Raw genomic sequence first — 15,547 nt, 5'->3', positions numbered from 1 at the left:
TCTGCTACAGTTTCAAAATTCACAGTTAACAAAAACATATGCTAGCAGTGCATTCCGGGCATCTTGCTGAATTCCCCAATGGGAAACACTGGCGTGTGCTAGTCACCTCTGAGTTTTAAGACCCTATAAATAGATCATCTGCTATTTGTGTCTCAGATAAAGTGAGGCCAGTACTGAGTGAGACTGGAAGAAGAGGATGGATGCCAAACCCTTCCCCCAGATCACAGCCTGTCTCCTTCAGGCCTCATGTGTGTGAGGAAAAGCGTATTGTCTTCTCCCTGGCCACCTGAGACCTAGTATATAATACTTACATCTGGTCCAAAAGCCCAAAATCTATTTCTCAGCTTTCGAAGTTGCCCACTTCATCTGAAGCAATTTTCATTCAAAACTGAAATGGCTTTTCTGAACTAAGAAATGAAAACCTTATGTCGACTATACTATTAAAGCATCTCTCGGCTGGAGATAGGTTAGCCTTGGATTTTGTCCCAAGGGGAGCCCAGTTTCCTATTTCCTGGAGACTCAGGAAGGACATTTCCATAGCTCACTACCCTCCCCCACCTCCAGCAGATCTGGCTTAGCCTGGGTCCTTTGCACATTCTGGGATAGAATCAAAAGTCTCCCATGAGTTAAGGAGATGCAGTCATAGTCAGAAAGGTAAAGAGGAGTCTGTGGCTGAAGCTGGCCCCAATAATAAGAGGGAAGGGGAAGACTGCTCTCCCCACTCCCACTCCTCAGACCCCAGCTTCTCCTTTCCCCAGCACATGTGTCTTGGAGCTGAGCCTCACCCTGGGCAGTCGGGAGACTTCCAGACTCAGGACTGCTGGCCATGGGTTTGTACTGACCTCTCTCAAGTCAGAAAACCCAGGCTGCTTCCCTTCAGATCCCGATGACCGCTGCCCCTCAGCAGGCACCAGTCAAGAGGAGGAGCTGAGCTCAGCACTATGCACAGCACCTCAGCACTCAGCCTGCTGCATCCAACGAGGTTGTTCACGGCAGCTCTAAGCCATGCTTCTACACCGACGTTTCTGGAAACTCGTCTAACTCATCAAATGCGTAGAGGGTGGTTTTGCTGTTGCTCCTGGAAGAATCTTGGATTTTGTTCACGTCTGCTGTGGGAAACAGGGCTGGAGTTTAGAAGCCCATCCCTCTCTCTGTGTCCTGCTCCTGTGTGCTTTTTCTCTGGTGGTGCTGAGGAAGAACCCAGGACTTGAGCTATACCCCAGACCCCTAACACTGAATTTTTAAAAGCTGTTCTAAATAGTGCTATAGAGTATCAGAGCTTGGAGGGACCCCCAATTTCACAGGTGGGAAAAACCAGGGTTCTTGGTCTTGATTCACACAAAGTTACGTGGTCCACAAAAGAAGATTTCCCACCACTTCAAAGCAATAGTACCTGTTCGTCTTATGGGCCCTGGATCTTCATTAAGGAAGGACACGTGCGTTTTCCATTCAGTCCACTTCACCTCGTTGATCCTGCAAGTGTGACCACCGTACTTACGACTTCATAATCGAATCTCAGTAAATGCTAGCAAACTCATTAGGGGTGGCGCAGGTCCACATAGCTCCTGACTGTCATGGATATGGGAATGCTCCAATTCCTGTTTAATAACCCCACCCACGCCCCTTCCCTTCTGTTACCGCAGACACAGCCGGAAGTCCTCATCTGCTACTTTGCACAGCTCTCCCATGCGGAATCTGCTTCTCAACCACTCTGGTAACATTTTCTCAAACTCCAAGATGGTCCTGGCTCTCTAGGGAGATAAAGAAGCCTAAACTAGTTTTTCCATGCCTGCTCTGAGAGCCCTGCTCCAAAGAAGGGCAGGTACCCCATCTAAGAGCTCACTCCAGCCTCACTTGTACTTAAAGCAGAGGTCTTAAGGATTGAGATCACCTACAGAATTCAAACAAAGCAGAAACCTTGGGAACAATGCTTAAATTGCTTTAAGCTTGACATAAGTATCTGGACATCAAGAGCCTCTTAACTGAACTTTTGGGATCTTGGAGCTGTGGGTGCAGGAAACAGAAGACAAACATTCCAACACTCTCTCCCAGGCCTGGGCTCTGTGGACACTTTCCTGGTCACGTGACCAGTCTCTCTGGAACATTATGCAGTCCAGTTAGAAAGATTCTGGCAACTGGAAACCCAAAGTTTCTCTCCCTGTCGTCGTGTGTGCCTCAGTTCTGCCAGCTGGGATGGCAGAAAGAGGCCACAGTCTCTCCCTTGCAGGCAGCTCTGTAGATATCTGAAGGAGTGCTCCCCTCCCCCACCCCTACTTCCAATAAAGACTTCCTAAGTGGCACTGCTTCCAGTCAGCTCACAAATCAGACCATCACCGCAGGACCCACACTGTGAGTCGTTCTCAGAAGTGGGAAATGATAAGGATTGGATGAAACAGATGGGGCGGGGGAGTCACTTTCATTTTCCAAAATCTTACTTCTCTTACTTCAACCTGAGGTCACTTTTCAATGTCCACATGTCTCTGGTGACAATAAACAGAGCATCCCTAAGACCCTACATTTCCCTGTATGTGCTGCTGGTCTAGACCCTGTTCTCAAAGAACCCACATTAAGGCTTAAGCACTGGTGCTGATGGGTGTGCAATGCATCAAGATGTAGTGCTGAACAAAGTCCCTATGGAGGGAGGCCTCTGCCCGGCTCACCTGCAAGCGCCAGATCCGCTCACTCTCTTTGGAGACGTTCTCCACCGTCTCCCCCATCAGGGCGATGAGCATATTGAGGAGGAGGACGAAGGTGAGGATGACGTAGGTGATGAGGAGGAAGAGGAAGAGGATGGGGTAGGTGGAGTTCTGCTGGATGTTCAGGTCGCCCAGGCCTATGGTGAGCTTGAAGAGCTCCAGCACAGCGTCGCTGAAGCTGCCATAGGAGCTGCAGTCCTTTTTGTCCTCTGAGCACTTCTCAATTAGCGAGGCCAGCGCTGGAGAGGCAACAGAGGTTTGTAGGCTCCCTGCTGGCCAGCAACTCACAGAGCTCATATGTGTGCCTGTGTATTCTGTGCCTCTCAGTTCCCAGCTCTCCTCTTCTATATCTCCAGTTTGGGGTTCCCCTAGAAGCCTAATGACACTGATTTTTCCCACCCAGCCTGCAGAAAGCCCTTACTGCCCACTGAAGCCCAGCCTCTTCTCCTGTCCTCTACCCCCCAACCCCGGTTTAGCCCTTACTCATCCACAGCCTACCAGGGTTGCCACTTATCCTGTGTGTGACCCTGGCTCCCTATAGGCTAAGGTTTTGACTGCCTAAAGCCTGAGTGGCCTCCTCCAGGACTGTCAGTTCCTGCACCCCCTCCTAATGTTGTATTGTACGGTCCCTGTGAATGAGATCTGGGCTTGCTTTTTTTTTTTTTTCCTTCTGTCCAACACACCACAGTGATGGTTCTCTGCTGGGTAAGTGAATGGACAGGCTCATGTGTAAGCAAATGCATGTAGTAATAAGTACACGGTGGAGGATCAAATGAAGGAGCAAAAATTATCCCTGAAAAAGCATCAGACACATGGGAGCAGCTGCCTAGTTTGACTCAACAGTCACTGAAGAAAAGGGGGTGGGGGTTGGATCCCTGTAGAAAAATATACTCAACATGCTATCTCCTTATGCAGTGGCTGGAAATAAAACTGGGTTTGCTGTTCTCTCTGCATTTTAAAAAGGGTCTCCACATCTCTGGTCCTTTCACAGAGATATCTGAAGCAAACTGTGAGAGTCACCTTGGTACAACTAGGTTGCCCCTAGTTTTTGAAGACTACCCATCGGTTTCTTTGAGCTCTCATTTGCCTATCTGTGGAATGGGGCGAGAACATCTACTGAGCTATCTCAGATTGTGATGAGTGTGAGAGTCTGGGGGAAACCACAGGTTGGATGGGTAAGAGTGATGGCCATGAGTCTCTAATCCATGGGGTCAGGGCTGGTAGTCCAGCTTGGCCAAGTCGCTGAGAGAAGAAAAACAATTCTGCTTTGAAAACACTAATGTGCAAACACTGATGAGGCCACTCTGTGTTTGTTTTGTCATTTGGATAGCCAGATAAGGTCCTTAGCAAGCATGGAAGTTACTGCTCGTTATGAAGCAATTACCTACTCCAAATCCAAGTAAGAACAGGATGTAAACAAACAAGAACTTCAGAACATCGTGCAAAATGACCTGCAAAGAAATAAACACGATTCAAGTGCAAGGTGTGAGTCCACGGTTGCTGGACATCCATCTTCCTAGTACCCACTTAATCCCGCCTTCTCTCTGGCCAGTCTCCCTCCCCTTCTCATGCCTTTGATGCTCCCAGGCTCCTCTGAGGGCCCCAGATCTATCTACCAGGAATCTTTCTTTCCTGCTTTACCCCCAAGGCCTCTCTTCCCATCACCTCACCCCCCAGGATGCAGTTTCTGTGATTCATCCTGTGCCTTTCTCTATGGAGTCTCACATCGGGGCTTCCCTGGGCCAGCAACATGCCAGAGCCAGCCAATACCAACTTCTAAGAACTGATTGCTGAATTTGCATGAATATTGTGACCATGGCCACTATGAAAAACTGAATCAAGCGTTCAATTATAAAATAAATAATTCTGGGGATCTCATGAAAAATGCCGAATTGTGTAGTTGAAGGGTGCCCAAAGCATAGTTCTCCAATCTTCTAACACATATAAATGGTAGCTGTGTGACATGATAGCTGTGTTAATAAACCTGAAATTGGTGATGACTTCACAATATACAGTTATACCCAACCCTACACTTTAAATGTATACAGACGTTCAATCGTATCTCAATAGAAAATTAGAAAAACTGATTTTTATTGCAAAGCTATTCAGTCATGTCAGTCAGGTGCAGAGAGCATGGTGAAGGCTGAGGCAGGAAGAGCAGGCCCTCTAGCCAGCCTGGGCTCTATTTTTAAGAGCCTGCCTAGAGTTAAAATCTTAGTCACATACATGTATAGCTAAGCTACATTTTTAAGATAATAAATAGCCAAGCTTGGGTGCCATCTGGCTATTTTACTACCCTATACAATTATCTGTGCTCTGTGGGATGGTTTATATATCTATTGTAATCAGATAGTGGAAATTCTATGCAGTGATGTGCAACTGCGCACCTCTTCCCAGATATAAGTGACATGATGTCAGCAGCTGCAAAGCTGCCACAGTAGGAACACGTATGCCATGAAAACTGGCAATGCTACAAATATTTAATCCTACCAGCAAAAAAAACAAAAACAAAAACAAAAAACAAAAAACCTCCTTGTTTTATTCACGTCTCCATCTGAATTCAAGACAGTGACCCAGAAAATGTTAAGGCAGATTAAACATTAAAAGGTAGGCTGTCCGAAACTCACAACTGGTCAAAGTGCAGAGAAAAAGTATCTGTGGAGATTTAGTCACAGATGGGATGACTACATTATTCCCCCCCGCCCTCCGGCTCACAAGGCTCAGGAACCACTGTGGGACAAAGGGCAAAATGATTTTAAGGACCAACGGCCATGGGAGATTCGATGGAATTGGCGTCTTCTGGAGATGCCAGGGCCTCTGCAGCAACGAACTGCAACTGTTTCCTGGAGAAGACCTGCATAAGATCAAGCTAACCAACATCCCAGCTTGGAGTAGGGAGGGGATCACCAGCCCCCACCCCTAGCATAGGAGCTATTCATACTGGTGGCTGTGGGGGAGGAAGACTCAGCTTTTCTTTAAGAGTTGGTCCTATCTTAGTTGACTACATCCCAGTGGGTGGCCCCACACCTGTGAGAAGCACAAATTGGAATCATTAGGAGTGTGGGGAATATATTATATATGTATTAGGTAATTTATACATGTATTTGTGTGCATATATATTTTTGAGATTTTTTTTTTTTTTTTTTGAAGAAAAGATAACATGAAGTTAAGAGGGTTTGGTGAGGGAAGGCTCTAGGAGAAGTTAGGCCGAGGAACTGTGTGAACTTTTCAAAAATTAGTTAAGATATTGTAGCTTTAAAGAATATACTGTGACTAACACAGGAATGTTAGCGATCCTTCTGGTACTTGCTAACAATTCCAGTTCAGTGAAGCAGCTGCTCTCAGCTTGACCAACAAGCTCCACGTTGCGTCTTCAGCGCTTCACCTCACACTTGCTTACGAAGTGGACCATCTGCAGCCAGCTGCAATCGCAGGCTGGTGGCAGATGAGCCCATTCAGAAAACAACAAACTATGCATGGACGCAATGTATCCGCTCTTGCCTATGTACGTACAGGCGTGTGCACGCGCACACACACACACACATATCCCAAAGAGCCATTGTTAGATATTGTCCAGCACACCGGTGCTCAGGGGTCAGAACATTTCCTTCACAAAGTGTGTCCCTTTCCAATGCCCAGCAAGCCCAGTTGTTTTAAAGTCTGGACCCTTAAAAGTCTGAAATGAAGACTGTAGCATTTGGGAGAGAGCGCTGAAGTACCAATTGCTGCTCCAGATCTTAGTATGCACACTTGAACCTGGACCCCTCTCCCTCAAGGGGCGCTCTGGCTACTCGGTTCCCAGCGTACCTTCTGGATCATGACGCTGTACATGCCCATGGACTGGAAGCCTCTGGTGTAGTAGAGCATGTTCGCCCAGCCCAGGGCCATGGCCAGCACGAGGCAGGCGAGGTATTCTTTGTAGGCGAACAAGTACAAGAAGACAGACAGTATCACAAGCGCAGCTTGGACAAAACTGTTCAAGAGACACGGGAGACAGGGGCCTTACTTCTCAGCAGCAGGCACAGGCTTCCCACCCCCAAACCTTAACCTCCCAAAGGGTCACCCTGGTGGCTGATGCCAATGAGACACACAAGCCTGCCTAGCATCTGTTCAGCTGGGTCTGAATGCAGTGTAGACTGCAACACTGAGATGCAAGGCAGAGCCAGTGTGGGCTGATCATATCTAACAGGGACTTAAAGGCCAGATGCCAGCAGAGTCTGGCATACAACCCACAAGGCCTGATGGCTTAGAAATCAACCACATGATTACAATTTCCACACAAATGTGGGAAACACTAGGATAGATAAGTTAGTAAAAAGTATATTTTCAATAAAAATGTTCTAACATTTATACTCAGAAACTAATCATAATCCTAAAGTCCCCCAAAGCTATTCTTGTATCATTTTAAGGTATGACATACACTAAATGAAGCCTGACATGACAGCTATAAACAGCAGGCACTGCCTTTCTGCTTATACGAAGTACCCAGAGTGGTCAAACTCAGAGGTAGTCGCCAGGGGGGAAGCCTGAATGGCCTTGATTTACTCTGTAGGGAGATTCAGTTTTGTGAGAAGAAAAGCACCCCAGAGGCTGGTGCACAGCAGTCGAGCTGTGCTTGGTGCTTAAGAAGATAGCTTCAGGGCTGGAGAGATGGCTCAAGTGGTAAAGTGCTTCCTGCCAAGACTGACGACCTAAGTTTGATTCCTGGAAATCACATAATAGAAAAAGAGAACCAACTCCTTCATGGTGCCCTCTGACTTCCATATATGTACTATGGCATGTTACACACACCCCCTTCACACACACGCACGCACACACACACACACACACACACACACAAATATTTTTTTAATTATTTTAAAGATGGTAGTCTTTGTGTGATGTGTCATTATAGACACATATAGAAGAGGTCGCAGAATGATTGCAAGAGCCAGAGGTTGGGGGAGGCGCGCTACAAAGCAAAGTATGACAGGGCTGTCGTGTACAAGAGACCTACGCAAGATCAAGCCAACCAAAATTCCAGCATGAGTAGAGGATGGGCCCACAGAGCCCCACCCATGGCTGAGGAGCTCTCTGCACCTGATGCCTGCTGGGGGGAGGCGGGGGAAACAGTGTTTTCTTTGGTGATGTAGCCCCTGATGGGTTGCCAGCCCAGACTACATAACTGAGCTCTGAGCCAGCCACACAGTGAAACTCCATCTCAAAAAAAAAAACAACAACAACAAAAAAAAAAAAAAAAAAAAAAAAAAAACTAGTACATGAAATTTGGAGGAAGTGAGAGAGGAATGTGAGAGGTGTTGGAGCGGGTGAAGGCAAAATTTTGAATTTGATGAAAATGTTTTACATAAATGTATAAAAATCCTTTCAAACAATAAATATAGCATACAACAAGCATACATGATGAAAATGTCCTCCTAAGCAGTGTCCATATTTCCAGCTTTGCAGACATCTAGTCGAAAATATGCGTTTGTTTCTAATGTCAGACAGTTCACACAAGGTATCTAACTGAGTTCAGGCCACAGCAAGCTTGCTTTTCCCTCAGGGGAAGAACAAAGGCCTAATTGGTGGACCACACTGGGGACTCAAGTGAGGAAGAGCCGCTCTGCTCTCCTCTACCCTAACAAAACACAGACGCAGAAAAGCAGGGCAGCACACTAGGACCAGAGGCTATGTAAACATATCCCCTCTTAGAGCCAGCATACTTTCCCAGCGGCGGCAGGCACACATGTGGCCTGCGTACTGGGGCAGTGTCCATCTGGCCTGTCCACTTGCTGCACCTGTCCTTGGGGCATGAAGAACTCCATCCCTACCTCTAAATGGCAGGTCGGAGTTGGAGATGGCTCAGCCAGCATAACGCTTCCTGCACAAGCACGAAGACTTGAGTTCAGATCCTCAGCACCCACATAAAAAAAGCCAGGTGTGGCAGAGATCAGAGGGTCCCTAGGGCAATCAAAGAACTCCAGACTCAGTGAAAGACTGTGTCTCAAAAAGTAAGCTGGATACCCTATGAGCATATAAAGGGGGAGGAAGTCCCCCTCAGGCACAGTCATAGGGGAGGGGACTAAGGGGAAAATGGGAGGGAGGGAGGAATGGGAGGATACAAGGGATGGGATAACCATTGAGATGTAACAAGAATAAATTAATAAAAAAAAATAAATAAAATGAATATACAAGAAAAAAAAGTAAGCTGGAGAGTGATTGAGAAAGATGCCCAACATCGAACTATGGCCTACATACATAACATATGCACTCCTGTACTCCTGTACATATGTAGATATCACACACACACACACACACACACACACACACACACACACACGGAAACATCAGCCTCCTACATATTCAAAAGAGAGACATTAATGGTGTGCTACAGTGGCAAAACCAGCATTCTTCATCCTTAGCTGTGGCCTCTGTGACATTACCACAGAGTCAAGCTGAATCTGCCTCTGCTCATTAAGCCAAGGGTCACAGGAGCCCTCAGTGTCAGCTGCATGTGACTTCACGCAGAGAGGCTGCTAAGCTGGGCTTTCTCACTGGAGTCCAGGGCCACCAACACAATAGCTGGGTCTCTGACACCACTGGGGCATGCACTGTGGTGGGTGACTCGCTACCCTGCTCCGAGAACTCCAGGGGTGACTATACATGAGACAAATTTCTCAGGTGCCTTCTAGTCCTGACCAACCAAGGTATCCGTTGGCAACTCTGAGGCACCACTGAGGGTAGATGGGACTTCCCTGAGACACTGCTGTGTGCAAACCCCAACAGGACAGCCAAGCCTCTGCTTCTCCATGGTGCCTGCCACTTGGGGGCCTAAGAGATGGAGTCATCCTTCCCCTGCCATCAGGGCAAGCTCTGCCCTAAGGGTTTCTCATCCCTTTCCCTGGCATTTACCCAGATCTCCATCTATAAGAGGCAAAGGGGGCCTCTGGACTGTAATAATAGCAGGATGTTCAGATATGAGGACATGTTTGGATGGCTCTTCCAGAGAGTCTTCAGCTTTTCCTCTCCGTTATGACCAAAGGGACAGACCTACTTACAAGACAAAGTGAAACCAGGCATCCGACAGGATGGACTGAAGATCGGAGGGTCTCAGCAGGAAAATGGCAATGCCCTGAGAGCAAGAGAAAAGAAGAGCTTTTTCCGGCGGTTCACCCAGTGTTCCGGGAAGAACTGCCCCAGCGGGGGTTCAGGGAGGGCTGTGTGTGTGACAGCTCAGCTAGAGTCCAAGACTGGGATATGGAAGCTGACCTGTGCCTGGAGGGCATCACTGAGCCCGCAGTGAGGGTGGATGCTCCCACAAGCTTCTCACCCGCATCCTCAGCCCAGAAACTGCAAAGCCACACAGCCACCGTAGCTACCCACCAAATGTGGCCTAATTCCCCAGCCTCCAAGCTTTCTCGGAGCCTGCTGCTTATCATGGCTTCCCTGGTGTATGCAGCTCTAGGTGCGCTGTAGCTTCCACCCTCCTTGCACTCCCAGATAACTCATCTCCCTCCCTCCAAACACCACTCTAATCCACCTTACAGTCTAGATGTCTGTGCCCGTTAGCTCCCTCACCAAACCTAGCTTAAGAAGGGCAAACTCCCTCCATCCCTGTCACACACCCCAGTGTCCCAGATACAAAAGGATCTACAGCTCGGTTCATTGCCTGACTCTCTGGCTCATGAGTGGGTGGCTGAGTGAATGAGTGGATAGACGGATGGGCAGACATATAGATGGGTAAAAATGGCTGAATAAAATCAGAAGCGTGATGCTTTGGTTATGTAGGATTTGGAATGGATGAGTGAGGGGCTGGGTAGATAAGAGACAGGTAACAGGATGGTAGAATCAAGAAGGAAGAATGGTAGACCCAAGTGGCCTGAAGGATAGACACCTGGTGGACAACTCAACAGATGAGCAGAGGATGGGATGGAGCAGATAGAACAGGCCTGTCTTGGTCATTGTTCTCTGTGCTGTAAACTTAGGAATCTAAGGCCTGAAAAAGAAACACCTTCCTGAAGCCCCTATAGTAATGGAAATACAGGCTACAGTAGAAGCCCGCCCTGCTCCTACCGGCTGGCCTCAAGGGGTAGTCTAGGAAAGCATAGAGCCATACTCACCTCTTTCACAGAGATGCACATGGCCCAGATAAGAACAAACATCCTCCCTAGGAGTTGCAGCCAACTCATCTTGTGTGTCAGGGCCAAGGGATGTGGGAGGGCCTGGGACAGAACAGAAAAAGGTGGTGAGGATGAGGGGTGGAGAGAGAAGGGCAGCGCCAGCTCTGGAGGACCCAGGCTGTACATGGGTGCTGGACCTTCAAGATGGACCACAGACCATTGTGGCACTCCATCTCCTGGTCCTGCCTGCCCCACCTCAATGGGAAGCCAGAAATTTGCAGTGAGGGCAAAGCACTATGGGCTAACAATCCACGGCCCACCTGCATGGGTCCTTTCAACCATGTCGACTACCAGACACTCAGAGGGTCCTCCCTACAAAGTTCAGTGAAGCTGAAACTCTGCACCCCACTAACAGATGGGTAACTGAGGCCCAGCATAGTAGGGAAGCTTAGCCAAGTACCTTCTCCTCCACCTGCTTCCTGTGGGCCTCACAGCAGACAGTGTATTCTAGAGCCACATAGAAAGCCTGGGAAGGGCCTAGCTAGTGCTCCCTAATGCATAACTCTCTCTCTCCCAACAAGAGTCTCCCTAGATCTCTGCACCTGCATCTCTGCTAACTGTTCTTTTCACTGGGAACTTTGGAAAATAACTGGATGCCACCATGAAAATCGCTTAACCTATCTGAGCCTCAGTTTCCCCATCTCCACATGGGGCAGTTCCAAGATCCTCCACCTCAGACCTCACAACTACCACCCCATCCCCAGGACTCCTCCCTCCCTCGTACCTCATCCTCCCGAGGACGGTAGTAAGAGACGAGGGTCAGGGTGATGTTGTAGAAGAAATAGAAACAGAACGACAGGAAGAACATGTACTTGGCAAATTTCTTCCATTTCATGTGCAGCAGCGTGTGCAGAGGCTCCAGGGTCAGCATCTCATGCCGGTTCTGGGGACAGAACACCACGTGGAGATGAGGCAGGCAGAGAAGGACCATTGACTTTTTTTAATATTTTATTAATTTATTCATATTGCATCTCAATTGTTATCCCATCCCTTGTATCTTCCCATTCCTCCCTCCCTCCTGCTTCCCCCTTACTCCCCTCCCCTATGTCTGTGACTGAGGGGGACCTCCTCCCCCTGTAAATGCTCATAGGGTATCGAGTCTCTTCTTGGTGACCTGTTATCCTTCCTCTGAGGGCCACCAGGCCTCCCATCAAGGGGACATGGTCAAAAATGGGGCACCAGAGTTTGTGTGAAAGTCAGACCCTCCCTCTCTACTCAACGGTGAAGAATGTCCTGTCCATCGGCTAGGTCTGGGTAGGGGTTCGAAGTTTGCTGCCTATATTTTCCTTGGCTGGTGCTATAGTTTGAGCAGGACCCCAGGACCCAGATCCGCCCATCATAATGTTCTTCTTGTAGGATTCCAGGACCCTCTGGATCCTTCTATTTCCCCATTCTCCCATGCTTCTCTCACCTAAAGTCCTAATAGGATGAGAAGGACCATCTTCAAAGGGCCCACCAGGAGCCCAGAGTCAGTGGGGCCAGTGGCAGAAGGCTCCGGCCATCATGGGCAACAGACTGGCTTGGTGGAAATGCTGGGAGTGTAACTCCCAGCACCCAGGGCTCCTTTGGGGGCAGCCAAATGCTACATGGGTCTGGGGTTTTCCAGCAGGAGCACCTAATAATGCACAGCAGGAAGTGGAGACTAGAAATGGGTTCCAGCATCCCTGTGACCTTAGGACAGCTCTTGAGCCTTTCTTGGTTCGCCTTTTCCTCTATACCACAATCCTTACCCACACTGGCAAACAGGCTGCTGTGAGGGTCCAGGGAACCTCTGAGGAGCAAGGCTGTACATACCATACAAAGGATGGAGACCTGGCCCCACTGCCTTGCTCGCCCCAAGAGCTAAAATCTGCCTGAGCTGATCCTCTGTCTTTACCTGTAGCTGCACCAGCCTTCCCCCTCCTGACTTCTCCAGGAAGGGTCCAGATTGTTCAAGCTAGTGAGTTTGGCCTCATGTGTACTCAAGTTTAGAAGAAGAAAGGACTCTAAGTCGGTCTATACAGGTGAGTTCGGGTGTGCAACATCAATACCACACACCTCTCATTGCCTGCAAACTGCCCAAGACGCTGAGGCCAGCCCCTTACCCTTCACTCTGTTATTCATTGTTAGCAAGGAGCAGAAGAGCACGCTTCTGTCTGGGCCCTGCCCTCTATGTCAGACTCCAGCACCAAGACAAATCGCCAATATGGGACTTAGGGGACTCTGGTACAATTGTTCCCAGGGTCCTCAAGCCTGAGGTTCAGCCCTCATTCCTCATTTCTGCCAGCCTGCCTGGGAGACCCACATCAATGTTGGTGTTGTAGACGATGATTTCCAGCACAGAGTTATCTGTCGTGGTGTCTACGTTGGTGAGGTCATACAGTGAGGATGACACAGGCCCATACGCCCAGTCCGTGAACTTCCTGGACAGGCACCGGAGAGGCTTCTCCTTGATCTCGCGACTGAGGATGTACTTCAGAATCTGGGGACAGGAAGAAGGATAATGAGGCTTGGGGACAACAGGGATGGACCAACCAGAGATAGGTTAACACAGAATATGTTCCCACCAAAAAACAGTATGAGTGCCACCTCTGCCTGGAGCCATGACCTTGGATATCTGTGAAACAGGAGCGAAGTCCACACACTTCTGGCCTTCTCACAGAGTTCCCTCTTGCACACCGCAGAAAGCCAGATCATCCTCTAGGAGGTCCCTAAACCAGCTGGGTTCCAGCTCAGTAAGGAATCCAAGAATTGGCCGTTTTTAGAAGTGGTTTCCATGAGGCCTGAACTTGAGGCTCGGGTTTCTCTGCTCCTCCATTCCACCTCCACTCCAGACTTTACAGCCAGACTCATCATCACTCAGGCTGGACAAGCTATGACATCAGGCACCAGGCTTCACAAAGAGGCCCATCAAGCCCACTCTGCAGGTCAGTGGTCCTCAAACTCTGCTGTGTATTAGGGTCTCTGGGGAATTTTTCAAAGCACACAGATACAGACCGTTTTTGTGATGCTCTCCCGATGAGTCATCTGTACAGAGGACCACTGCTCTGTCTTACCACTATTTGAAAGCTACTCCACGGATCACCCTAACTTGGGGATAGAGAATCCAGGAGCATGAACTCAAAACCCAACAGGAGGGACCTGTTGGGAGGACAGCATCATTGTGTGACTCTCACACAGCCCCACAGCATTCCCACTGCATCTCCCACTACAGCCCATGCAAACAGCTTCTGCACCCCAGTGAGTAAAAACCACAAGGGCATGGCTGCAGCTTGGGCATTGCGAGGTCCTCCACTCCTGGTATGGCAGCCACCTCGGGTGACATCCAGGAAAATGTTCTACAAGACACTGGATAAAGGCAAGGACTCAGGAACCTCCCTGAGCATAACTCAGGAACTATCCCGTAGAGCATAAAGGGTCCCAGGGCCATGTCTCCTGCAAGATGCACCTTCCCTGGGCTGGAGTGGCGGGGAACACAAATGAGACAGGGGCATGAGACAACTACCCTCTGACTCTCCTCAGGGCCCCTGCAAGCTCTGACCCTGGCTACCAGGATAGGGGGGTCAGATATACAATTCACTCTTTGTTAAAGCCGGTCTCCGTTTCCTCCTCCCCCACAAGGGAATAAAAAGATCCCTTGTAGGCTCCAGCTGACCTCAGGACAGCTGACTAGGAGAGAGCAAGGGTACACAGATGGAATTGTTCGGTATGTGCCAACCATCCAGTGTCCTCTCACAGCCTCCCAGGAGCCACACCCCCCTCCCAAGGTCCGACCCCTGAGAAGAAGGTTGATCTCAACAGAACCACAGCTCCAGCCACAGATGAACACACCGACCTGACCCAACCTAGGTCTTCCCAAGGCACCCAGATCAGCCTGGCGTTCTTTGAGCACTTCACACAGGCAAAGGCGCCTGTATAACCACACTCTGCTGGAGAAGAGGCCTGGCCAACAGGCTACGGTCCCTCTATTGCCAGGGAGCAAAAGCCTATCTGCTGTGGACCCACAGCAGCCACTGTGGAGCCTCTGCTCCCAGAAGAAGCAAGCCGGAGGGATGGACACACGGCCTGTGGCTGAGCATCACCACTCAGGAATGTTCAACCGCAAAGCACCCGGCATATTGCATCACCTCAGTCTTAAGGATTCCCCAATCTGGCTCCACCTAGGAAGTCCCAGGAAGAGAGACTGAACGCTCAAGTCCAGGACTTATGTCGTAAGGGTGGACCATATGCCAGAGTTCCCTGAGCCGTCACCGCCACACATCCAGACCTCAGCTGGAGCCTGTGGGATCTTCAGACAGGCCCCAGGCTGCCCGAGTGGCAGCTGTACCTCCCCAGCCCCCACACCCGCTGCAGGGCCCCACCTCAGCCTTGCCCATCTTGGCAGCCAGCTGCAGTGGCGTGAGGCCATCATTATTACGCATGGTCTCCAGCTCCCAGTTGCCACTCTTCAGCAGGATCATGTCATACATGCGCTTGACAAAGTCGTTCTGGGTCTTGAAGTCCTCAGCCACTGTGACCAGCGCGTGCAGGATGTTATTTCCCCGAGAGTCCTGGGAGGTGATGTCCGTCTGTCCGTTCTCCATCAGGAGTTGTACGATCTCAGGCTGGTTGGTGCATGCTGCCAGGGCCAGTGGCGTCTCGCCTGGGGGAGGGGAGTGTCTGAGCTCAGTCCCCTCATAGGCCAAATGCAATATACACCTGGCCCCAGGTCCA

At 49.5% G+C, this 15,547-nt stretch overlaps 1 protein-coding gene across 2 annotated transcripts in view; it reads right to left on the bottom strand.

Moving 5' to 3' along the window:
• Nucleotides 1-982: 982 nt before the first annotated feature.
• The window catches only part of Trpv3 (transient receptor potential cation channel subfamily V member 3), a 31,759-nt gene continuing 17,194 nt past the window's right edge, over nt 983-15,547 (bottom strand). Inside the window, exons 7-17 of one of the 2 annotated variants that reach the window (XM_051157920.1) lie at nt 15,196-15,476; nt 13,140-13,316; nt 11,580-11,738; nt 10,796-10,897; nt 9,734-9,807; nt 6,504-6,669; nt 4,081-4,147; nt 2,661-2,935; nt 1,639-1,751; nt 1,394-1,473; nt 983-1,109 (exon numbers count right to left, since the gene is read on the bottom strand). In XM_051157920.1, coding sequence (XP_051013877.1) covers nt 1,012-1,109; nt 1,394-1,473; nt 1,639-1,751; nt 2,661-2,935; nt 4,081-4,147; nt 6,504-6,669; nt 9,734-9,807; nt 10,796-10,897; nt 11,580-11,738; nt 13,140-13,316; nt 15,196-15,476 — 1,592 coding nt within the window. In that variant the 3' untranslated portion in view covers nt 983-1,011. The remainder of the gene's footprint in view (nt 1,110-1,393; nt 1,474-1,638; nt 1,752-2,660; nt 2,936-4,080; nt 4,148-6,503; nt 6,670-9,733; nt 9,808-10,795; nt 10,898-11,579; nt 11,739-13,139; nt 13,317-15,195; nt 15,477-15,547) is intronic. The other variant, XM_051157921.1, reaches the window with a different exon arrangement.

This window comes from Acomys russatus, chromosome 16 (genome assembly GCF_903995435.1).
Source record: "Acomys russatus chromosome 16, mAcoRus1.1, whole genome shotgun sequence".
Lineage (NCBI taxonomy): Eukaryota > Metazoa > Chordata > Mammalia > Rodentia > Muridae > Acomys > Acomys russatus.
This window is presented reverse-complemented; position numbering and strand designations above follow the sequence as displayed.